General features: G+C 37.4%; 1 protein-coding gene and 1 long non-coding RNA gene across 2 annotated transcripts in view; both read right to left on the bottom strand.

Annotated features, from left to right (window-relative positions):
- Window positions 1-5,968: 5,968 nt before the first annotated feature.
- LOC127683509 (uncharacterized) lies at window positions 5,969-14,229 on the bottom strand. Its single transcript, XR_007977565.1, has 2 exons — window positions 14,062-14,229; window positions 5,969-11,890 (listed from the first exon to the last, which is right to left on the bottom strand). It is a non-coding gene; the product is annotated as an uncharacterized LOC127683509 (long non-coding RNA).
- A 271-nt stretch (window positions 14,230-14,500) lies between these two features.
- The window catches only part of LOC127683504 (tyrosine-protein phosphatase non-receptor type substrate 1-like), a 62,244-nt gene continuing 50,445 nt past the window's right edge, over window positions 14,501-26,299 (bottom strand). Inside the window, exons 4-5 of the mRNA XM_052180801.1 lie at window positions 16,695-16,809; window positions 14,501-14,695 (exon numbers count right to left, since the gene is read on the bottom strand). Coding sequence (XP_052036761.1) covers window positions 16,697-16,809 — 113 coding nt within the window. The 3' untranslated portion in view covers window positions 14,501-14,695; window positions 16,695-16,696. The remainder of the gene's footprint in view (window positions 14,696-16,694; window positions 16,810-26,299) is intronic.

The following is a 26,299-nucleotide window of genomic DNA, read 5'->3' as shown; positions in this document are numbered from 1 at the left end:
TAAAAATGGGGTACAGATCTAAACAAAGAATTTTCACCTGAAGAAATTCGGATGGCCGAGAGGCACCTTAAGAAATGCTCAACATCATTAGTCATTAGGGAAATGCAAATCAAAACAACCCTGAGATTTCACCTTATACCAGTCCAAATGGCTAAGGTCAAAAACTCAGGAGACAGCAGGTGTTGGCGAGGATGTGGAGAAAGAGGAACACTCCTCCACTGCTGGTGAGGCTGTAAGATGGTACAACCACTTTGGAAATCAGTCTGGCAGTTCCTCAGAAAACTGGACATGACACTTCCGGAGGATCCTGCTATACCTCTCTTGGGCATATACCCAAAGGATTCCCCGGCATGCAATAAAGACACATGCTACATTATGTCCATAGCAGCTTTATTTATAATAGCCAGAAGCTGGAAAGAACCCAGATGTCACTCAAAGGAGGAATGGATACAGAAAATGTGGTATATTTACACAATGGAATACTACTCAGCAATTAGAAACAATGAATTCACAAAATTTTTAGGTAAATGGTTTGATCTGGAAAATATCATCCCAAGTGAGATACCTCAATCACAAAAGAATACACATGGAATGCAATCTCTGATAAGTGGACATTAATTAGCCCTGAAGCCCTGAATACCCAAGGCACAAATTGCATAACAAATGACTCCCATGAAGAAGTATGGAGAGGGTCCTGATCCTGGAATGGATTGATCTAGCATTGGAGGGGACTATAAGGACAGAGAAAAAGGAGGGAGGTGATTGGAGAATGGATGGAGCGAAGAAGGTTTATGGGACATATGGGGAGGGGGGATCCGTGAAAGGGGAAATCATTTGGAATGTAAACAAAGAATATAGAAAATAAAAATATTAAAAAATGCAAATAAAGCAATTATCTAATAACAATAAAAAAGAAAAAAAAGATCACCCCCCCAAAAAAAGAAAAGAAAAGCTTAGACCCAGGCAAGTTATTACATACCTTTAATTCAAGTAGACTAAGGCCAGAAGACCTGAGTGCAAGGTCAGCCTGGGACAAAGCAAATCTTAGATTCAAGTGTGGTTGTCCATACCTTTAAATTGGGCCATACCTTCCACTTGAGACTTATGTAAAAAAAAAAAAATGGAAGAAGGAAGATTCACTCTTCTCATTTTCTTGTATTTACTTGCCAGTACATCTGTTGAAACCTACTTCTACAGAAGATCAGTTGAAACATTGTGGGAATGAGCAACAACTAGATCTTGGACTTCCCATTCACAGGTGATTATTGTTGGGCTTGTTATACTGCAGACTGTAAATCACCACAATAAGTTTCTTCAATATAGAGAGACATTCCATAAGACCTCTGACTCTAGAACTCTGACTTATACAGAAGTTTGTCCCAGAAGTGTTTCTAGAAGAGAACAAGTATAAGGATGAATCTGTTAAAATCTGGAACTGGCTTAATAATTTGCTGACATCTCCTAATTCACCAGCACCTTCAACTATTGAAACCCCTCCTGATACACTCTCTCCTAGGAGCTCAGAGAATATTGAAGGCCCGTGGTGGAAACTGTTATCTCAAACTTAAAGAAGCTAATGCCTTTGATTAATTTGATCCAGGAATTGTAACTGGCAATGAATTAGGTGAGCCAGTGTACATTTTTTCTTTTTTTTACAATTTGGGGGAAAAATGGAAAATGATTCTGCTGGCTTGTTGCTCTTGGTATTTCTGGAGAAATTGATGAAGGAAAAGAATGAGCTGTTTTAAAAATTGAACAGTTCCAGATGCAAATAAGAAATGTAAAGTTTTTAAAATATGCCCTTGAAGAAAATCTTCTCTCCAGCAGCCATAGAGCTTGAGTTGCAGAAAATCAAACTGAAGCCCTCATTATAAGGTTGACTGAATTGCAGCAAAACCTAGAGTCTCAACCTCAGAGGGTGTCAGAAGTTAAAGTAAGGACATTAATTGACAAACTATAACTTGTAATGGGATGTGTGAGAGCTGTGAATCTCAGCTGTTTATCAGCTTGTGAAGCTGAGAACTCTGAAGGCACATTTTATTCTGTCAGGCCTTCATGGTGCCACACTTGTGGTCATCTCAGACTAGATCCTGGTTTGTGCCCCATGGTACTGTTCTGATGGTCATCTCAGGTTCACTCCTCACATGGGTCCACCTGGTACCCCTCATGTAAGAACTGTCTGTCTTCTTAGACTCCTTCCACAGTATGAATCTCTTCAGTTATGTATTAAAATGGCTACACTGGCTTTCTTCTCAGAACTATTTACTTGGAAATCTTTTTCTAGTTCTTTACTATGAAGTATTGCCCATCTTAGATATTGAGGTGTGTTTCTAATACACAGCAAAAAGATGGATCCTGTCTTTGCATCCATCCTTTTAGCTTGTGTGCCATTTGGTGGGGAGATTCATTCAATTGATATGAAGAGATACTACTGACCAATCATTGTTAATTCATACTATTTTGATGTTGTTGGTGGTTGCGTATGTGTGTGTTTCTGAGTGTGTGTGTGTGTATGTCTATGAATTCTCACACATGTGTATATACATAGTTTCACACTTCACTTCTTTTAGTTTTCCAGTGTGAGATAATTTATTTTCTGTGTGCATGGATGAGTTCAACTTCATAGGATGGAGTTTTCTTGTATTACCTTCAGTAGGGCTAGATTTGTAAATAAATGTTTAAATTTGCCTTTTTCATGGGATGTCTTGTTTTCTTCATCTATGGTGATTGAAATTTTTCTGTGTTTAGTAGTCTGGGCTGGTGTGTTTGAATACTTATACCATGAAATACATCTTTCCAGGACTTTCTAGCTTTTAGAGTCTCCATTAGTGTAATTGAATAGTATGCCTTTATATGTTTCTTGACCTCATTCCCTTGCAGCTTTACTATATATACTTTCTTTGGTTTGTATGTTAATAATTTGATTATTATGTGTCAGGTTGACTTTCTTTTCTGATCAAATATTATGGTGTTCTTTAAGGTTCTTGTATGTGTACAAGCATGTCCTTCATAATATTAGGAAAATCTTTCTATAAGATTTTGTTAATGAAATTTTCTGAGTTTTGGAGATGGTATTCTTCTTCTATTCCTAATATCTTTAGGTTTGGTATTTTCATACTTCTTGAGATTTCCCAGATGCTTCATATCAGGAAATCTTTGCATTTAGTACTTTCTTTTACTGATATATCAAGGTCTTCTGTTGTTTCATCTGAGCCTGAGATTCTCTTTCATCTTCCAGATATTGTGAGTGATGATTATGTCTGTAGTTCCTATTCTCATATCTGGGTTTTTGCTCTCCAGGTTTTCCTCAGTTTATTTATTTTTTCTGTTTCTATTTTCATTCCTTTTTCCTGTCTTTTGGGAGGTTCTTTTATGGCTTTTTAAAAAGGTATTTATTCATATCCACCATATATTTGTGTGTTTTCCTAAATTTTTAAAGGGTTTTAATCATTTCTTTTTTTAAAGAATCTCTATTAACTACATATAATTGGCTTTAAGGTAATTATCTGTACTTCATCAGTTATTTAATATCCAGGGTTTTCTGTAGCAGGATAGATGGGATTTGGTGGTGATATGCTACCCTAACTCTTGTTAATTGTTTTATTTTAAGCTGGCCTGCATGAATCATGGTTTGGGATAATAATAAATTTAGTTAACAATCTCTGAGTTTATCTTTGTTAGATGGATGTTTTACCCATTGTTTCTGTTTCCTTTTTGGTCTACTGTCCAGAACAACCTGTGGTTCTGCTGACCATAAAATCCTCATGTCCAGTATGGTGTCTCTAAGGGGGATTTGGCATTCTCTGTGATGTCCAGATTTTTTGTATAGGCCTTACCTCTGGAGTTCTTGGGTTCTAGAAACTGATGTTAATTCTGGGATGGGGGTACAATTGCAGGGTTTGTTTGGCAGGGGGCTGCTGGGATATTGAGAACCAGCATGGTCTCTTGGGTTTCGAATAGTAGAATAACCTCTGGGCTCACAGGTACTTCTATGGCCTCTTGAAATCCAGATACTAGCTTGGTTTCTGTAGTAGAGGGAACTTCTTTTAGATTTGTGGTTCTGAATATAGTGTTGAGGGCAGGGGTGCTGTTTAGAATGGCCTGGTAGGCTCTAAGGGATGGGTAGTGTCTTAAATAGGGTTCCTAATATCTATGTCCTCCAGCAGGAGTCTTCTTTCTGTATTGTTGGCCAGGATATGGAACTGAGGGGAGTGGGTGCTGTAAGTGACTTCTAGAAGGAATCTAATGAGTCTTATTAAGAGGTTTGTCATATCTTATAGGGAGTTCTGCATACCAGTGTGGCCTCAGGGGCTTTCTACAGGAATTGTGATCTAGGATATGGAACTCAGGGTAAGAGGGTTTTTTTTTGTTGTTGTTGTTTTTGTTGTTTTTGTTTTGTTTATTTGTTTGTTTGTTTTAATCTCTAAGACTGGCTTCCAGATAGATTCTTTTGATATTCATGGTAGGAAATCAACCAGCTTCAACTGTATGGATTTCTATTTTTTTCTAAACTAGATGAATTCTGCATCATTCTTCTTCTCTTCTAATGTCCTTTAAATATATGTAGAGGAAAAATAATGGAAATAGATGCCATCAGTTCTCCATTAGAGAAAATAAAAGGTTCTTCATGGAATAAGTAAATTTAAAAATTATTTCAAATTTTAACTTTTGGACTCTCGATATCTCTTCTCCATGTCCTCTGACTCTACCTCAAAGAGGGCTTTATTCTAATTTTATTGACCAGAATGGCATACTTTTTATGGGAAGGAAATGGCAAATTCCTTACTTAATAATTTTTACTAGAGTTTATAAGAAAAAATTGACAATGCTAATGACCTGGAATTAACTAAAATTAACTCATATGTATCCACCTAGATCCATATGTTGCTTCTAAATTTTATAGTGACTACCTGTTCTCTTTGAGGTTGCTTTCAAAAATGTAAATTTTCAGTAAATAATTACAATGACAGTAACAGCAGAAGCAGCAGCAACAACAACAATAGCAACAACATCAACACACACTGTTGAGAATCAGGGACACGGAAGGGTATATAATTACAACCAAAGCAATGCCTTTAGTTTAAGTTGCAAAAGTTTGGTTATACAGGAGGTCGAAGGCACAGGATGGTTGCCCACTGACTTTCTATAAAACCTGATAGGCAGGCTGAGTAGAAGCTTAATTTTGTAAAAGTCTCCTTCTTTACAAATAGGCATGATTCATGGTTCTTTGCATTCTTAATATGATGGATTACAAAGATTGACTGATGTTTTGACAAGATTCTCATACTCTAAAATAAATACATTTGTTCATAATATAAATTGTTATACATTTCTAGAATAATATTCATTAATAATTACCTGTTGTTTTTTTTAAATCTAAGAAAATGAGAAGAGATATTGCGCATATCTTCATTGTATTTTCTTTACTTTTTCTGAAAGGTAATAATAGTCACATATTTATATATTCTAAGAAAATTTTTTTACATTTATTTATTCTTTATACTCCATATTTTATTTCCCCCAACCCCATCCACCTGCCAAGTGTTCGACATTTCCATAATTCCTCCTCACCCCCGTATCCATGTGGATGTCCCCCCCCCCCCCCAAAGAACCAGCTCCTGGTTTTGTTAATTCTTTGGATAGTTCTCTTTGTTTCTTCTTGGTTGTTTTTAACCCTAAGTTTGATCATTTCCTGCTGTATACTCATCTTTGGTATATTTCATTCTTTTTGTTCTAGAGGTATCTTATTTGCTTTTAAGATATTCATGTATGCTCTCTCTAGATTTTTTGGAGGTACTCAGAGATATAAGTTTTCGTTTTAACACTGCCTTCATTGTGTCTCAAGTTTGGGTACATTGTTCATTCATTTTCATTAAATTCTAAAATTTCTTCAATTTCTTTATTTATTTCATCCCTGACCAAATTATCATTCAGTAGAGCATTGTTTGGCTTCCATGTGTATGTGAGCTTTCTGTTTTTTTTTTTTTTTTTTTTTTTTTTTTTTTTTTTTTTTTTTTTTTTTTTTTTTGTTATTGGAGACCATCCTAAGCCTGTGGTGATCTGATAGGATTCATGGGATCATTTCAATCTTCTTGTATATATTGAAGCCTGCTTTGTGACCAATTATATGGTCAATTTTGGAGAAGGATCCATGAGGTGCTGAGAATAATGTATATTCTTTTGTTTTATGATAAAATGTTCTATAAATATCTGTTAAATCCATTAAGTTCACAGCTTCTGCTAGTTTCATGTGTCTCTTTCTAGTGTCTGTTTCTATGGTCTGTCTATTGCTGAAAGTGAGGTGTTGAAGTCTCCCACTATTATTGTGTGAGGGTAATGTGTGCTTTGAGCTTTAGTACAATTTCTCTTATGAAATAGCCTTGTGTTTGGAGCATAGATGTTCAAAATTGAGATTTTGTTAGATGTTTTTCTTTGATGAGTATGAAATGTCTTTCTTCTTTTTTGAAAGCGTTTTGCTGAAAGTTGATTTTATTAGATTTTAGAATGGCTACTTCACCTTTTCTCTTGGGACCATTTGTATGAAATTTTTTTCCAGTATTTTACTATGAGGTATTGGCTGTATTTGATAGAACACTGAGGTGTGTTTCCGGTATGCAGTAAAATGCTGGGTTCTTTTTATGTATCCAGTCTGTTAATCTATGTATTTTTATTGGAGAAATGAGTCCATTGATATAAAGAGATATTAAGGAGAAGTGATTCATGTTATTTTTGATATTCTTTTTATGTTTGTGTGTTTATCTTCTTTTGGGTTTGTTGAAAAAAGATTACTTTCTTGCTTTTTCAAGGATGTTGTTTCCCTCCTTGTGTTGGTGTTTTTCATCTATTATCGTTTGTAGAGCTGGATTTGTAGAAAGATATTGTATAAATTTGGTTTTGTTATGGAATACCTTGATTTCTCCATCTATGGTAATTGAGAGTTTTGCTGGGTATAGTAGTCTGGTTTGGCATTTGTATTTTCTTAGGCTCTCTATGAGCTCTGCCCAGGATCCCCTAGCTTTCATAGTCTATGGTGAGAAGTCTGGTGTAATTCTGATAGGTCTGCCTTTATATGTTACTTTTTCACTTACTGCTTTTAATGTTCTTTTTTTGTTTGTTTTGTGCATTTGGTGTTTTGATTATTATGTGACATTAGGAATTTCTTTTCTGGTCCAAAATATGTGGAGTTCTATAGCCTTTCTTTATGTTTATGGGCATCTCTTTCTTTAAATTAGGAAAGTTTTTTTCTATAATTTTGTTAAAGATGTTTACTGGCCCTTTCAGTAGGCAATCTTTCCTGTCTTGCATTTCTATTTTCCTTGCCTTTTGTCTTTTCATTGTGTCCTGAAATTCCTGGATGTTTTTGATTATAAGATTTTCACATTTTGCATTTTGTTTGACTGTTGTGTCAATGTTTTCTATGCTATCTTCTACATCTGAGATTCTCTCTTCTACCTCATGTATTCTGTTAGTGACTTTTGATCTGTTTCATAGGTTTTCTATCTCCAGGGTTGCCTCCCTTTGTGATTTCTTTATTCTTTCTATTCCCATTTTTAGAACCTGTATGGTTTGTTCAATTCCTTCAACAGTTTGGCTGTGTTTTTCTGTATTGTTTTATGGAATATATGTGTTTCTTCTCTAATGGCTTCTACCTGTTTACCTGTATTTCTTTAAGGAAGTTATTCATATCCTTCTTAAAATCCCCTATCACCCTTATAAGATGTGATTTTATATTAGAACCTTGCCTTTCAGGTGTTTTGGGGTATCCAGGACTGGTGATTGTGAAAGAACTGTGTTCTGATGAGGCCAATTATTCTTGGGTTTTTTGTTTGTTTGTTTGTTTGCTTGTTTGTTTTGCTTATGTTCTCTGGTTTGCCTCTTGTCATATGGTTATCTCTGGTGTTAGCTGATATTGCTGTCTCTGACTGAAGCTTGTTCCTCCTGTGAGCCTGTGAGCCTGTGATCTTAGGTGTGTCAACACTCCTGGGAGACCAGCTTTTTCTGGGTGGAATTGGGGGCTGAATTGTTATTACACAGGTTTAGATCCGGGGCACAGATGGAAACAGAAATAATCCTGTGCCCACCTGTTCCACATATCCTGTATCCTGTGGACTCCAGGTGGGTTCAATTTGCACCCAGTATTCAGCCAGCAGTGGTGGTTTCATCTATCATCTTGGATATGTTAACCCTCCTGGAAGATCAGCTCACTACAGGCCAGATTGGGGTGTGGATAGTTGTGCACAGATATTTATGTGGTTTTTGTTGAGCTTCTTGTATTAACATGTGAATCATAATAATTTATACTTAAAATTATGCTATATCTAAAAGTGCAGTATATGGAGTAGTATGTGGAGAATGTAACCCAGAAGCAGAGTAAAATCAGAGAATATGGACTATAGAGTTCAGTGATGGTAGTCCCCTTGACAATGGATTACAAACCCACAGATCCACTCAAAAATGATTTTTCATACTGTGAACAGGGACTCAGAACATTTTTTTTATAATACTGATGCAGACGACCCTCTGGTAAGATGAAGAGGTAGACACTAAATACAATATTTAGTGTGAAAAGACTTTTTTAGTGTGAAACATCTTTTTTGTCTAGAATCTAAAATTTCCTCTAGGTTCTTTATAGCCTTCTCATTTCAAATAACCAGTGCTACCAAAAGTATTTGGAGGTTTAGATGCATGATGTATCTCATAAATTATGTTCAGAGATGAGTTAGAGTAGCAAAAAACTCACTTTAGAAAATAATGGTTTGAAGATATGAATTTTGACCTTTGTGAAAACCTTATATTCCAGGTGTGCAAGGTTAATTGCCCAGGGATGGAACCCTTTTTACATCAAACTAAAGAGATTGGTAGATTATTTCTCATAGACAAATATGATGGTTCATCTCATAATCAATTCCAGCACTTATGAGGAAGAGGCAAATTGATCTTATATCTTCAAAGACATCTGTGCCTACATAGTGATTTCCAGAACATTCAAGGCTATATAGAAAAAACTTATCTCAAAAAAAATCAAAATTGTTATTTTTACATCAGTTAATGTACTACTTCTTACTTTCCTAGAACACTTCTTGAGAAGAGCTGGGTCTGTATTCTTTAGTTAGGCTGAACATGAACAACTAATTTTTATCTTTTGGCCGAACTGAAGTATACAAGTTTTGAAAAATTGGCTTCCTCAATAGTTTTCTAACATTGCCCATTTTGTATCAACAAGTGGCAATTCATCCATGTGTGTCATCCATGCCTTTTGAAACAACATCGTTTTTCCATTTGCTATTCCATTCTCCTTCTTCATGAGGATTCTGAGATTCATACTTTGTCTGCCAAGAGAAGTTTTCTTATGTTTTAATATATTATTTTTGAACTTTCTGTATACATTAGTCAGGGTTCTCTAGAGTAATGGATATTATGGAATGTCTATATATTAAGGGAGTTTATTGTGATAACTTACAGTCTGTGCTTCAACTAAACCAACAATGGGCAGGTATGGATGGGAAGTCCAAGAATCTAATAGTTGCTCAGCCCCACAAGACTGAACTGGCATTGTGAGCTGGTTGTTTAAGCTGATATTCTGTAGAAGGAGGTTTCCATGGATGTGCTGCCAAGTAAGTGCATTCAGTCAAAGAAGAGTGAGTCTGCCTTTTTGCAATGTACTTATGTAGGTACTAGGAGAGAGTGTAGCCCAGATTAAAGGTGTGTACCACCACAACTGGTTCAAGGATTTGCTTTATCCTAGGTTGATCTTGAATTCAGAGATCTCCTTGCCTCAGTCTCCTAGGATTTAAGATGTGCACTGTGTTTCCTGGGCCTAAGATTTTCATGGCCACTATGCCTCAAAATCTCCATGACAATATCCAGATCAGAAACTTGTGTCTTCTAGCCTCTAGACCTGGAACACAGGTGTGCCTTCCAATTCTAGAGTGTAGTTCACTACGGATATAGTAAAGTTGGCAACCAGGAATAGCTATTACAATCCACCCATTGTCAACTTGACACAAGTCATATCTCATGTGCAAACAAAAATAACCAGGTCATAAATATGCTAACAAGATATAACCTTTGCCCCTACAATCACAAGCACATATGTAAATGTAGAATAGGTCAATGTTCCTTGGGAACATTTTTTTAGTATCTCAACTTAAATACCAATTGATGTTGAAGAAATTGAAAGAAAGCACAAATATCTATACAAATCTGTTATTAACAAAATAAAACAAAAGCACTTATATTACTTTATAATCCTCTTTACTGCAACTGGTCATAGGACTTAGATGGTATTTCAATCTACCTTCCTCTACTACCCATTCTGCGTTTCCTAAACCTTCAGCAAGCACCTCAGCTAGTTTTGATTCTTTTCCTGGGGGAGGGGGGTGACCCATACCTTAATTCCTAATGGGTCTGTACACTTTGTCATCCTGATAGAATTAGCCTGTTAATGTTTTGCATTGTCTTTAATCACAAGACATGGTAGTACTAAGAGACTTCCTAAATGATATCCTACACACCAGACATAAACCTTCTTACCTCCATTGTGGAGAGGCAATCTACTTTCCCCAATGAATCTGGATCTATCATCCCTTGTAACACTGCTATTCATTTTTTAGTATATTAGTTTAAGGGCATTAGAAACCCAAAATAAACAGGGGGAAGTCTGAGCTTCCAGTTCAATGGAATGTTTGTTGTGGCTTCTGGTAGGAACACTCCCCCTTCTGGAATTAAAACTTCTAAGCCAGCAGAACCTAGAATTGTAGGGACAGGAGGCAAAAAATTTCCTAGAAGGTCACTAGGAGTAAGAGTGAGTGGAATGATTCCTTTTTCCACCCCTTCATTCCTAGATCCCTGGATCCTGGCTATAGGAGAAACTATACCATATTTTGGATGCTGATTCAAAGCATCTAAAGAACTCTGTCCCAGCCCTCCATGCTGGCACCATCTAATTGGTGCTGCAACGATGTCTTCAAAAGGCTGTTATATCTTTTTATCAGACTAGCTGCTTCAGGATCATGGGTAACATGGTAAGGCCAGTAATTTCCATTATTGTTAGGCACACTGTCACATTTCTCTGGCTGTGAAATGAGTTTTTGATCAGAAAGAGTACTGTGTGGAATAACATGACAGTGGAAAAGGCATTTTGGAAATCTATTGATGACGGTTTGGGGAGAAGCATTATGTGCAGGAAAGGCAAATCCATAACCAGAAGAAGTATCTACTCCAGTCAAAACAAAATGTTGTCCTTTCCATAGAGAGAGTAGTCAATGTAGTCAACCTGCCTCCAGGTTACTGACTGGTCACCTTGAGGAATGGTAGCATATTGGGCTCAGTGTTGTTTTCTGCTGTCAGCAGATCTGGCAACTGCAGTAGCCGAGTCAGCCTTGGTGAGTACAATTCGATGTTGTTGAGTTTGAGGATAACCCCAATTTCAGCCACCATGGCCTCTTATTTCATGTTTCCTTTGAGCAATGATGGAATGGCTGGGGAAACAGACTTCTTGTCCACATAATATGTCATCTGATCCACTTGATGATTGAACTCTTCATCAGCAGAACTGACATTTTGGTGAGCATTTACATGGGATACAAATACCTTTACATTTTAGCCCATTTGGAGAGATCTATCCACATACTTCTTTCCCAGATGTCATTCTTGTCAATTTTCCAATTGTGATCTTTTTAAATCCCCGACCATCCAGCCAATCCATTGGCTATAGACCATGTGTCATCGAACAGTCTTTCATCTGGTCATTTCTTCTTCCAAAGAAAGTGTAATAGCATGTGTACTGCCCACAGTTTTACCCACTGTGAAGATTGTCCTTTAACCATATCTTTCAGGATTGGCTCAGAAAGTGATTGTAATGCTGGAGCTGTTCACTTCTGGGTGATGCCTGTAAAAAGTGAAGAACAGTCAGTTAAAAAAAGGTCCTAGGCTTTTCCTCTTCAGTCAGCTGATAATATAGAACACCTGATAAAATTATAGGTGCATGGTTAGAAGCAGATGACATTCTAACAGAAGCAGAAACCACAGGCATTTGAGGAACATCTCTATGTACCTTGCTTGTACCTTCAGGATGTACTAGGCCTCATTGCATATATACCATTTCCATTTGATATTAGACTGCCTCTGTGCACATCCTACTTCATGACTTGAAAGGTCTGTTAATACCCAGTTCATGAAGGTCAGTTCGGCTTGCATGGTAACTTAGTGTCCTATTGTCAAATGTTCAGTTTCACTAAGGTCTCAGAGCAGGCCAAGAGATGTTTTTCAACAGAAGTGTTGTCTACGGATGATGTTAGAGCTTTGTCCCAAAATCCCAAAGGTCTCTTCTGTTATTTACCTACAGGGGCCTAGCTGAGGGTCCAAGCAGTATTTCTATCTTCCACTGACACCTTAAGTACCATCATGTCTGCTGGATCAAATGACCCAAGTGGTAGAACAGCCTGCACAGCAGCCTGAACCTCTTGAAGTCCCTTCTCCTGTTCTAGGCCCCTGTTCTAGACCCCGCACAAAGATAGCAGCATTCTGAGTCAGTTCTTAAATGGGCCTGAGTAACACATCCAAATGAAGAATGTACTGTTTTCAGAATCCATGTAGACCTACTAAATGCTGTGCTTCTTTTGTAGTTGTGGATGGGGCCAGGTGCAATAACGTATCTTTCACCTTAGAAGCAATATCTCTGCATGACACATACCACTGGGCTACTATGAATTTTAATAAGGTAGAATGTTCTTGAATTTTGGTTAGATTTATTTTCCATCCTCTGATATGCATAGGTGTTACCAAGAGTCCAAAGTGGTTGTTACCTCCTATTCACTTGGTTCAATCAGCATAACATCATCAATATAATGCACCAATGTAATATTTTGTGGAAGACACAGATGGTCAATATCCCTTCTACCTAAGTTATGACACAGGACAGGAGAGTTAACATATTGTTGAGCCAAAGGTGTAAAGATATACTGCTGGCCTTGTCAATTGAAAGCAAATTGCTTCTGTGAATTTGTATGTGCAGGTACTAAGAAGAAGCCATTTGGTAGATCAATAGCTGCTTAGCAGTTAGGAGGAGATGTGATAATTTGTATAAGGGAAACTACATCTGGTTCAGAAGCTGCAATTGGTGTTTCTACCTGATCTAGTTTTTGATAATCAACTGTCTTTCTCCATGATCCATCTGTTTTCTGCACTGGCACATAGGAGATTTAAAGGGAAATTTGGTGGGAACTACCACCTCTGCTTCTTTCAAGTCTTTGATAGTAGCAGTAATTTCTGTAATTCCTTCTAGAATAAGATACTGTTTTTGATTCATTATTTTATTGGGCAGAAGCTTTTCCATCCATAATAGCCTTCACTCCACAGGTCAGGGAAGCAATGCAAGAATTTTGCCAACTTCTAAGTATGTTGATCCCAATTATACATTATGTAACTGGAGAAATGAACACAGTGTGTGCTTGAGGATCTATTGAACCTACTCTTAGATATCAGCCAAAGCTCCATTAATCACTTCTATAAACCCCTACTTTAACTGGAGGGCAATAATATTTCTTGGGATCTCTTGGGATCAGTGTCAGTTCAGAACCAGTATCCAATATACTCCAGAACATCTGATTATTTCCTTTCCCCTGTGTACAGTTGCCCATGTCAAAGGCTGCAGATCCCTCTGGTGAAGAAGAGGAGAAAGGATAACAATAAAGCTTTCAGGTATCTTCTCAATATACATACTCAGAGGAACCAAGCCACACCTTCATTCAAGGGGTTCTGGATCTGCAAACTGGCTCAAGACTGGAAATTGATTCCCTGGCCACGATTACCTTTTGAAATGATCTGATGAAGCCTTTCCTTCATTTGTGTGAGTATGTTTCTGCTTATACTGAGCAAACAGATATGCAGTAGGCTTCTAATAATTTTCACTTGTGAAAACACCATGATTGATTAGCCAGTACCAAAGGTCTAAATGAGTCATTGCAATATAAATTTTACCTTTCCTGTGCTGACCATTAAGGCCTAGGTCATTATGAATATTGTTTTATCTACAATGGTCATTATAACAACTATGATCACCTTGATTCTCTGTTGATTCAATGTGGCCATAAGGCCCTCGCTACCTCAGGGCCTAGTTTAACCCATTGCATTTAATTCATCCAGTTTAGCATCTGTATCTTCAACCCAAAAGTCCATCACAAGGAAACTAATGGCAAGAACAAAATTCTTCAAAAGTCTTGCTGCATCTCTCACCAGTTTGTGCCTTATAAGTTTCATGAAGGACATATCTTCATGAAGGCCATATCTTATGGGCATTTCCATTGTGGGGGATTAGGGTTTCCATAATGTATCCACTCTAGCACTGTAATTTTCCTGAGCCTTAACATTCCCGTATCAACATTAATCCAAGGAATATCAGGTATCTCCAACTCCTTTTCAGCAGGCACACCCTCCAATTCTATATCATAGTTCATTCCAGATATAGTCAAGTTGACAATAAAGAATCACAATTATCATGTACATCCTTAAACTTTTATAATAAATATAAAAACACCAAGAAGACAAAGTAATATGTGCAGCATTAGAGATCTGGGATAGAAACACATATCCAAAGGAGCAACAAGATATTATGAGTTGAAGTTGTCCTTCTAATGGAGTCTTTAGTAGCAGTATTCAATGGCTTCTCATCAGCATATATTTCCGTGTTGAGCCTCTACAAGAAAAGTTATGGCAGATGTTTAGGCCCCAATAAAGTGGAGGATGAAAGGGAAAACTATGAAGAATCATTTCTGATTGGATCCTTCTTTCATTTGGTACAAATTATATTAATGCTACAGTGTCCCTGATATAGCTCTCTTCCTAGCACTCCTGTCCTGAGTGGATGAGATGCCATTGCCAACACAATGACATGCATCATTTCAGTCTATCTCCTGAATCTTGCAGTCTTCTGAGTCTATTCTCATGACCACAGACAGGTCAAAGCAGAAACCATCATTTTTTTATTAAATATATTTTTTATTTACATTTCAAATGATTTCTCCTTTTCTGGCCCCCACTCCCCGAAAGTCACATAATCCCTCTTCCCTCCCCCTGTTCTCCCATCCACCCCTTCCCACTTCCCTGTTCTGGTTTTGCCCTATACTGCTATACTGAGTCTTTCCAGAACCAGGGGCCACTCCTCGATTCTTCTTGTACCTCATTTGATGTGTGGATTATGTTTTGGGTATTCCAATTTTCTAGGCTAATATCCACTTATTGGTGAGTGCATACCATGATTGATCTTTTGAGATTGGGTTACCGCCCTTAGTATGATGTTCTTCAGCTCCATCCATTTGTCTAAGAATTTCATGAATTCATTGTTTCTAATGGCTGAACAGTACTCTATTGTGTATATATACCACATTTTTTTGCATCCATTCTTCCATTGAGGGATGCCTGGGTTCTTTCCAGCTTCTGGCTATTACAAATAGGGCTACTATGAACATATTGGAGTACATATCCATATTAAATGCTGGGGAATCCTCTGGGTATATGCCCAGGAGTGGTATAGCAGAATTCTCCGGAAGTGATGTGCCCTGTTTTCTGAGGAACTGCCAGACTGATTTCCAGAGTGGTTGTACCAATTTGCAACCCCACCAGCTGTGGAGGAGTGTTCCTCTTTCTCCACATCCTTGCCAACACCTGCTGTCTCCTGAATTTTTAATCTTAGCCATTGTGACTGGTGTAAGGTGAAATTTCAGGGTTGTTTTGATTTGCATTTCCCTAATGACTAATGAAGTTGAGCATTTTTTAAGATGCTTCTCTGCCATCCGAAGTTCTTCAGGTGAAAATTCTTTGTTTATCTCTGTACCCCATTTTAATAGGGTTATTTGGTTTTCTGGGGTCTAACTTCTTGAGTTCTTTGTATATATTGGATATTAGACCTCTATCTGATGTAGGGTTGGTGAAGATCTTTTCCCAATTTGTTGGTTGCCGATTTGTCCTTTTGATGGTGTCCTTTATAGGCCTCCTGAAATGCCTAAAATTTTGGCACATAACCTAGATTCATCTTTTCTATGCACTCTTTGTCTTGTACTGTAATCACCTCTAATAGGAGCTCTGAGACCAATATATCATGGTCCCTGGGTCTATTGTCATGACATTTTCTAGGATATATTGGACACCTCTATTGATCATGAGCTGAATAATTCTATAATACAAACAAACATTCTGGGTGGTTAGGATGTCTCAAAGGCTATCATGAGATTATTGAGGCTCTATACTTTAACATTTTTTGATGAAAGGCATAGCCCTCCTACTGTTTCTGCCCCTCTAGTGCGATTCCATAGATTAATATCCATCTGATATTTCAAATAGGCATTCTTCCCTACATACTATGTAGGATATTTGAATCTTGGTTCCCATTTGGGGGTGCTCTTTGGAAGATTTAGGTGGTACAGTATTGCTAGGGGAAGCACATCACAGATAGTGAACTTTGAGATTAAATACTTTTTACACTTTCAGTTTGTTCAATTAGGTTCGTGCTTTCTGATTAAGACTGTGAGCACTCAACTGTCTCCAATGGTTGAAACCACTCCCGAGCATGATGGACTCATGAGATATTGAAGTAGTAAGGGGCCAAATAAGACCTTTCATCTACAAATATTTTATTTGAGGAGATTTCTCATATTAACAGAAATTTAACTAATATATCTCTATCTGTCCTAACTTACATTCAGGCCTTTTGCTTCTTGTACATGTAGATGACAGTGGCAGCAATTATCAGCAGTAGTTTGGATCCAAGTAGCACAGCTACAAAGGATTTAGTAATACCTGATGTCTTCAGTTCTGAAAATCAAGGTACAGGAGAAAGCATTAGAAAAATCAAATCAGTGTCTATTTTTGGCCCATTGGTTGACTTCTAAGCCAAACAAAATTCTGTAGAGATAAAATGTGTTCTCTTTCCCCATTAAATGCATTGGTTCAACTTAGAAGACAAGGGAAAGCGGGTCTCTACATGTAGAACAATGAAAATACACGTATATTTATCACCCTGAACAAAATTCAAATCCAAGTGGACCGAAGACCCCAACATAAAACTGGATATAGTAAATATTTTAGAGAAGGAACTGGGACATAGCCTTGAACACACTGGAGGCAATTTGCTGAAGAGAACACAAATGGCTCAGTCTCTAAGACTAACAATTGATAAATGGGACCTCATAAAACTTCAAAGCTTTTCTAAGAAAAAGGATACTGTCAATAGAACAAAACAGTAGCTTAAATATTTGGAAAGATCTTCAACAACCCTACATATGACAGAGGTGTAATATCCAAAATTTGCAAAGAACTCAAGAAGGTAGACACTAACAAACCAAATAACACAATTGAAAAACTGTTTTTAGAGCTAAACAGAATTCTCAACTGGGGACTCTAGAGTGTTCAAGAAACACTTAAAATAATGTTCAAAGTCATTAGTCACAAGAAAAATACAAACCAAATCAACTCTTAGGTTCCATATTGCACCCATGAGAATAGCTAAGAAAATAAAACCCAAGAAATAACACATGCTAGTGATGATGGGAAACAAGTGGGACACTTCTTCATTGTTGGTGGCAGTGTGAATCTGTATACCCACTTTTAAAATCCATTTGATGGTTTTTTAGAAAACTGTGAATAGTTCAACCTCAAGAGCCAGTTATACTACTCCTGGGCATGTACTCAATAGCTGCTCCAATATTCCACAAAAATGCATGATTAACTATGTTCATAGGCACTTTATTCATAATATCCAGAAACTAGAAACAATGCAGATGTCCCTTAAATGTAGAATGCATTAAAATATGGTTAATACCCAATATGATAATATTTAGTTATGAAAAATAATGACACCACAAATTTTGCAGGCAAATGGATAGAACTTGAGAATATCATCCTAAGTGTGGTATTGCAGTCCCAAAAGTACAGGTGTGGTATATACTCACATATAAATGTATATTAGTTATAAAATACAGGTACCATGCTATACCCCACAGACACAAAAAAATTAAACAAGAAGGAAGGTACTACTGAGGGAGCTTGAATCTCATTTGAAAAGGTGAATAAAATAGTCACAAGAGGTAGATGGAGGGAGGAATTGGGGAAGTAGGGGCTTGGGGAGAGGTTTTAGGGCTTCAGGACCTGGTGTGAGGAAGGACAGGAGAGATGAGTAGATGGACATAAAAATTATTGGAAATCTGCAACTGATAGGGGTGAGTACCTGAGAAGATCTCTATGAAGAGACAGAGTCCTAGAATAAGGGAGGCATCCAAGAATCAGTGGAGCTGACTTTACTTGTAACTCACTACATTTGGGACATGCGACTTGTAGAGGCTACCATCTGTAGCCAGGCAGTAACCCCAGTGGAATGATAGAGCCACCACCCATACAAAGACTTCTCATCCAAAATATGTCCTGTCTCCATGAAATTCAGGAACAGGGACCTAAAACAGAGACTGAGGTAATGGCCTCCTAATAAGTGGTCCAGGTTGAAACTCATCTCAGATTGAAACCCATCTCATGAGCAAGCACCAATCCCAAAGCCTACTAATGATAGTGTTACGTTTGCAGATAGGAGCATGTTGTCCTCTGAGAGGCTTCATTCATCAGCTGACTGAGACAGATAAACATACCCATAGCTGAACAGTGGATGGAGTTTGAGGATTCTTATGGAAGAATAGTAGAGAAGATTCTGGAATAGGAACTCCAGAGTTGACTAATCTGGACCGTTGAGTCTCTCAGGGGTCTAAATCACATACAGTGCTGGACTTAGGCCTCCCTTCACATAAGCAGCAGATATGCAGTTTTGCCTTCATGTGGGTCCCTCATTACCACAACAGGGGCTATACCAAACCTGTTCTCTGAATGTGGGATATGTTCTTCTATCTGGGCTGCCTTGACTGGCTTCAACGGGAGAGGAACTACATAGTATTACATACACTCGATGTGCCTTGTTGGTGGAGGATTTCCAGAGGGACTCCAACCTGCTTAGAGGAGAAGAGGAGGGGAGAGGGGAAAGGATTGTGAGAGGAGGTGACTAAGTGGAAGGCAGCAAGTGGGATGTAAAGTGAATTAGTAAAATAAAAGAAAAAGAAAAAAAATAGGTCTCTGTTAGCCCTATGTTTTGTCTCCAATTTACAGCACTTTATTTTATCAACAAAATTTTACACAAAGTACATGAACCTTCAGACTAAAACATTTACAAGGGTGACTGTATTTTTAGAAGTTGAATTAATTCTGGCATGTTACAGATCCAGAGCAAATTATTTCAGATCATATTTATCCCTCTTAATAGCCATATATTTTCTTCCTTTGTCCCTGACCAAAGAGCTTTGTTGCAATTTAGGTGAATCATCTAGAGGGTAAAAGCAAAGTACTAGTTTTCTTTTGGAAAGTATTAACTCAGCAGACAACTAGTTTCAACCAACCCAGATATTGAATGCTTCACCAGTTATCATCTGAAGTCTCAAATAGGTTTCTCTGCCATATGGTAACCCACCTCTTCCATGTTTTCACCAATTAATTTTAAAGAGTCTTGATTTGTGGCTTTCCTTTATTATTACCAAAATGTTATAAACTGCTTCCACAGATGGCTTTCAAGTAACTCAAATCTGTGTTCTTGGGCCTTGGTCAATGACAGTTGGATTCAGAATGAAATATTTCTTGTCCTCTTTAATAAAAAAGTTGTGGATCTATGTCAACTGTTAAATGCTTGATTTTTAGAATCCTTTCAATTACAGTTTACAGGTCCCACTATGATATGAGAACCCTAGGAAGGGTTCCCTAGGAAGGGTTCACTATGATCTCTAGGAAGGGTTACACATTTGGTGGGATCCATGCTCCTACTTGGTAGTACTTTGGATGATCACTGAGAGAGTATCCTCGGACCAAGAGAGTTTTAATCTCTCAAGTACTCAGGAATATCTGTGGACAGAGGATACAGATAAAAGAGGATAGTACATGGAAAGGAAGAGAGTTGACACGCTGCCTTGTTTAGATATAAGCATCCTGGAAAATTCCATATTTGGGGGAATTAAAGAACCCTAGTGAAGTATAAAACAGCGTGATGAAAACACTTTCTGGAAAACATGCAAAAAAGAGATAAAAATTGTAAACGCAGAGAAATTGTGATAAAAACTTCATGATATTCATACAGAGAATGATACATTGATCAGAGGAATAAAATTGAAGACCCAGGAATAAAACCGCACACTTTCAAGCATTTCATCTTTGACAAACAATCCAAAAATAAACCAAGGAAAAAGAAAGTATCTTCAATAAATGGTACTGGTCTAACTGGCTGTCTATTTGCAGAAAAATGAAAATATATGCATATTTTTCAGTTGCACAAAGCTCAAGTCCTAATGGATCAAGGACCACAGCATAAAATAAGATACACTGAATCTAATAGAAGAGAAATTGGGAAAAAAAATCTTTGAAATCATTGACCTAGGGAAATTTCCTAAACAGAGGTCCAATTAATCATGCTCTAAGACAAAGAATTGATAAATGAGACCTCATGAACCTGGAAAGCTTCTTTAAGGCAAAGGACATAGAGTCAATTGGACAAATAGGCAACCAACAGATTGGGAACAAAATATCCACTAACCCCACATATAACAGATGGATAATATCAAAAATATATAAAGAATTCAAGAAGCTAATCTCCAAAAAACCAAACAACACAATCAGAAATGGGGTATAGAATTAAACAGAGAATTCACAACAGAGGAATCTGGAATGCCTGAGGCACACTTAAAAAAATGTTCAAAGACTAGTGATCAGAGAAATGAACACCAAAATGATCCTGAGACTCCTGCTTAAATGAAGCAGAGAGGCTAAGATCAAAGCCTCAGGTGACAGCCCATCTTCATGAGGATGCAAAAGAAGAGGAACACTACTTCATTGTTGGTGGCATTGCAAACTGGTGCAACCACTCTGAAAATCAATCTGGAGATTCCTCAGAAGATTGGAAATGAATCTTGCTGATGACTCAAAAGATACCCCATCATATCTCAGGGACAAATGTTCCACTATGTTCATAGCAGCCTTGTTTGTGATAGCCAGAAACAGTAAACAACCTAGATGTCCCAAAACCAAAAAATGGATACAATAAGTGTGGTTCAAAACTCCAGCTCTCAGCATCAAACTAAATGGAGAGAAACTTGAAGCAATCCCACTCAAATCAGGGACTAGACAGGGCTGCCCCCTTTCTCCTTATCTTTTCAATATTGTACTTGAGGTACTAGCTCGGGCAATTAGATAACATAAGGAGGTCAAATGGATACAAGTTGGAAAGGAAGAAGTCAAACTATCATTATTTGCAGACGACATGATAATCTACCTAAGTGACCCAAAAAAAAAAAAAAAACTCCACTAGAGAGCTCCTACAGCTGATAAACAACTTCAGCAAAGTGGCAGGTTATAAAATCAACTCAAGCAAATCAGTGGCCTTCCTATACTCAAAGGATAAGCAGGCTGAGAAAGAAATTAGGGAAATGACCCCTTCACAATAGCCACAAACAGTATAAAGTATCTTGGGGTGACCCTTACCAAACATGTGAAAGATCTGTATGAGAAGAACTTCAAGACTCTGAAGAAGGAAATGGAAGAAGACCTCAAAAAATGGGAAAACCTCCCATGCTCATGGATTGGTAGAATTAATATAGTTAAAATGGCCATTTTGCCAAAAGTAATCTACAGATTCAATGCAATACCTATCAAAATCCCAACTCAATTCTTCACAGAGTTAGAAAGAGCAATTATCAAATTCATCTGGAATAACAAAAAACCCAGGATAGCTAAAACTATTCTCAGCAACAAAAGAAAGTCTGGGGGAATCAGTATCCCTGACCTCAAGCAATACTACAGAACAATAGTGTTAAAAACTGCATGGTATTGGTACAGTGACAGGCAGGAGGATCAATGGAACAGGACTGAAGATCCAGAAATGAAGCCACACAACTATGGCCACTTGATCCTCGACAAAGAGGCTGAAAACATCCAATGGAAAAAAGATAGCCTTTTCAACAAATGGTGCTGGTTCAACTGGAGGTCAGCATGCAGAAGAATGCGAATTGATCCATCCTTGTCTCCTTGTACTAAGCTCAAATCCAAATGGATCAAGGACCTCCACATAAAGCCAGACACTCTGAAGCTAATAGCAAAGAAACTGGGGAAGACCCTTGAGGACATCGGTACAGGGAGAAAGTTTCTGAACAGAACACCAATAGCATATGCTCTAAGAGGAAGAATTGACAAATGGGACCTCATAAAATTACAGAGTTTCTGTAAGGCAAAGGACACCATCAAGAGGACAAATCAGCAACCAACAAATTGGGAAAAGATCTTCACCAATCCTACATCAGATAGAGGGCTAATATCCAATATATATATAAAGAAATCAAGAAGTTTGACTCCAGAAAACCAAACAACCCTATTAAAAAATGGGGTACAGAGTTAAACAAAGAATTCTCACCTGAAGAACTTCGGATGGTGGAGAAGCATCTTAAAAAATGCTCAATTTCATTAGTCATTAGGGAAATGCAAATCAAAAGATCCCTGAGATTTCACCTTACACCAGTCAGAATGGCTAAGATTAAAAATTCAGGAGATAGCAGGTGTTGGAGAGGGTGTGGAGAAAGAGGAACACTCCTCCACTGCTGGTGGGGTTGCAAATTGGTACAACCACTCTGGAAATCAGTCTGGCGGTTCCTCCGAAAACTGGGCACCTCACTTCCAGAAGATCCTACTATACCACTCCGGGCCATATACCCAGAGGATTCCCCACCATGTAATAAGGATACATGCTCTACTATGTTCATAGCAGCCCTATTTATAATTGCCAGATGCTGGAAAGAACCCAGGTATCCCTCAACAGAAGAGTGGATGCAAAAATTTTGGTATATCTACACAATGGAGTACTATTCAGCCATTACAAACAATGAATTCATGAAATTCTTAGGCAAATGGATGGAGCTAGAGAACATCATACTAAGTGAGGTAACCCAGACTCAAAAGGTGAATCATGGTATGTACTCACTAATAAGTGGATATTAACCTAGAAACCTGGAATACCCAAAACATAATCTACACATCAAATGAGGTACAAGAAGAAAGGAAGAGTGGCCCCTTGTTCTGGAAAGACTCAGAGAGGCAGTATTCAGCAAACCCAGAACGGGGAAGTGGGAAGGGGTGTGTGGGAGGACACGGGGAGAGAAGGGGGCTTACGGGACTTTCGGGGAGTGTGGGGGGGGTGCTAGGAAAGGGGAAATCATTTGAAATGTAAATAAAAAATATATTGGAAAAAATTCCAGCTCTACAAAAGATAATAGAAGGAAAACATCAAAATAAGGAGGGTAACTACACCTTAGAAAAAGCAAGTTAGTAATCTTCTTTCAACAAACCCAAAAGAAAATAACCACACAAACATAAAAATAATATCAAATATAACAGGAATCATCACTATTCCTTAATATCTCTTAATGCCAATGGGCTCAATTCCCCAATAAGAAGACATAGTCTAACATACTGAATATGTAAACAGGACCCATCATTTTGTTACCTATAGGAAACGCACCTCAATGTCAAAGACAAACACTACCTCAGAGAGAAAGGCTGGAAAAAAATGTTCTAAGCAAGTGGTTCCAGGAGACAAGCTTGAGTAGACATTCTAATATTGGATAAAATTGACTTTCAACCAAAAGTCATCAAAAATGATATGGATGGACCCTTCATACACACCAAAGGAAAAATCCACCAAGAACAACTCTCAATTCTGAACATCTATGCTCCAAATGCAAGAGCAACGTCCATTATTAAAGAAACTTTACTAAAGCTCACAGCATACATTGTACCTCAGAAAATGATTGTGGGTGACTTCAATAACCCCACTCTCCTCAATGTGTTGATCAGGGAAACATAAATTAAACAGAGGTACAGTGAAACTAACAGAAGTTTTGGACCAAAAGGATTTAATAGATATCTATAGAAAATTTCATCCTACATCAAAAGAATATACCTTTTTCTCAGCACCTCATGCTACCTTCTCCAGAATTTACCATATAATTGGTCACAAAACAGTCCTCAACAGATATAAGAATATTGAACTAATCCCATGCCTCCTATCACATCACTATGGAGTTAAGGGTGGTCTTCAATAGCAACAAAAATAAAAGACAGCATACACACACATAGAAGCTGAACAATTCTCTACTCAATGATACCTTGGTCAAGGGAGAAATAAGAAAAGAAGTCAAATACTTTTTAGAATTTAATGAAAATTAAGGCACAACATACCCAAATTCATTGGACAGAATGAAAGCAGAGCTAAGAGGAAAACACATAGCTCTGAGTCCCTAGAAAAAGAACCTGGAGAGAGCATACACTAGCAGCTTAACAGCACACCTGAAAGCTCTAGAACAGAAAATTGCTAACACACCCAAGAGGAGTGTACCCCAGGAAATCATCGAACTCAGGGATGAAATCAACCAAGTAGAAACAAAAAGAACTATACAAAGAATCAACAAAATCCAGAGCTGCTTAGCTGTTTTTTGTTTTTGTGTTTGTTTTTGTTTTGTTTTTTGCTTTTTTTTTTTTTAGAAAATCAACAAGATAGATAACATCTTAGCCAGACTAACCAGAGGGAACAGAGAGAGTATCCAAATTAACAAAATCAAAATTGAAAAGAGAGATATAACAACAGAAACTGAGGAAATGCTAAAAACTATCCGATCCTACTACAAAAGCCTATACTCAACACATCTGGAAAATCTGGATAAAATGGGCAATCTACTAGACAGATACCAAATATCAAAGTTCATTCAGAGTCAGATAGACCATGTAAACAGTTCCAAAACTCCTAAAGAAGTAGAAGCAGTACTTGAAAGTCTCCCAACCAAAAAAAAGCACAAGACCAGATGGTTTTAGTGCAGAATTCTATAAGATCTTCAAAGAAGACCTAACACCAATACTCTTCAAACCATTCCACAAAATAGTAAGACAAGGAACACTACCCAACTTGTTCTATGAAGCCACAATTATGCTGATACCAAAACTACACAAAGATCCAACAAAAAAGAACTTCAGACCAATTTCTCTTATGAATATCAATGAAAAAACACTCAATGAAATTCTAGCTAATGGAATCCAAGAACACATCAAAATGATCATTCACCATGATCAAGTAGGCTTCATCCCAGGGATGCAGGGATGGTTTCGATTTACAGAAATCCATCAATGTGATCCATTACATAACAAACTCAATAAAAAATAACCACATGGTCATTTCATTAGATGCTGAAAAAGCATTTGACAAAATTCAGTTTCCATTCATGTTAAAAGTCTTGGAAAATTCAGGAACTTAAGGCCCATACATAAACATAGTAAAAGCAATATAAAGCAAACCAGTAGCCAATATTAAACTAAATGGAGAGGAACTTGAAGCAATATCACTAAAAGGACTATACAAGACTGCCCTCTCTGTCCATATCTATTTAATATAGTACTTGAAGTTCTAGCTAGAGCAATTAGATAACATAAGGAGGCCAAAGGGATACAAATTGAAAAGGAAGAAGTCAAGTTATCATTTGCAGATGATATGATAGTTTTGTTAAGCAACCTAAAACACTTCATCAGAGAACTCCTACAGCTGATAAACAACTTTAACAAAGTGGCCGGATATAATGTTAACTCAAACAAATCAGTAGCCTTGCTCTGCTCAAAGGATAAACAGGCTAAGAAAGAAATTAGGGAAATGACACCCTTTACAATAGTCACAAACAATATAAAGTATCTTGGCATGATTCTAACAAAACAAGTGAAACATCTGTATGATAAGAACTTCAAGTCTCCGAAGAAAGAAATTGAAGAAGATATCAGAGGATGGAAAGATCTCCCATGCTCATGGATTGACAGGATTAATATAGTAAAAATGGCCATTTTACTAAAAGCAATATACAAGTTCAACGCAATCCCAACAAAATTCCAACTAAATTCTTCATAGAGTTAGAAAAAGCAATTCTCAAAAAGAAAGAAAAGAAAGAAATAAAGAAAGAGCAATTCTCAAATTAATCTGGAATAACAAAAGTCCCAGGATAGCTAAAGGTATTCTCAACTGTAAAAGAACTTCTGGTGCAACCAATATCCAATACTTCAAGCAGTATGTCAGAGCAATAGTGTTAAAAACTACATGGTATTGGTACAGTGACAGGCAAGTAGATCAATGGAATAGAATTGAAGACCCAGAAATGAACTCACACACCTATGGTCATTGGCTCTTTGACAAAGGAACAACAACCAT

This window comes from Apodemus sylvaticus, chromosome 4 (genome assembly GCF_947179515.1).
Source record: "Apodemus sylvaticus chromosome 4, mApoSyl1.1, whole genome shotgun sequence".
NCBI classification, from domain to species: Eukaryota; Metazoa; Chordata; class Mammalia; order Rodentia; family Muridae; genus Apodemus; species Apodemus sylvaticus.
This window is presented reverse-complemented; position numbering and strand designations above follow the sequence as displayed.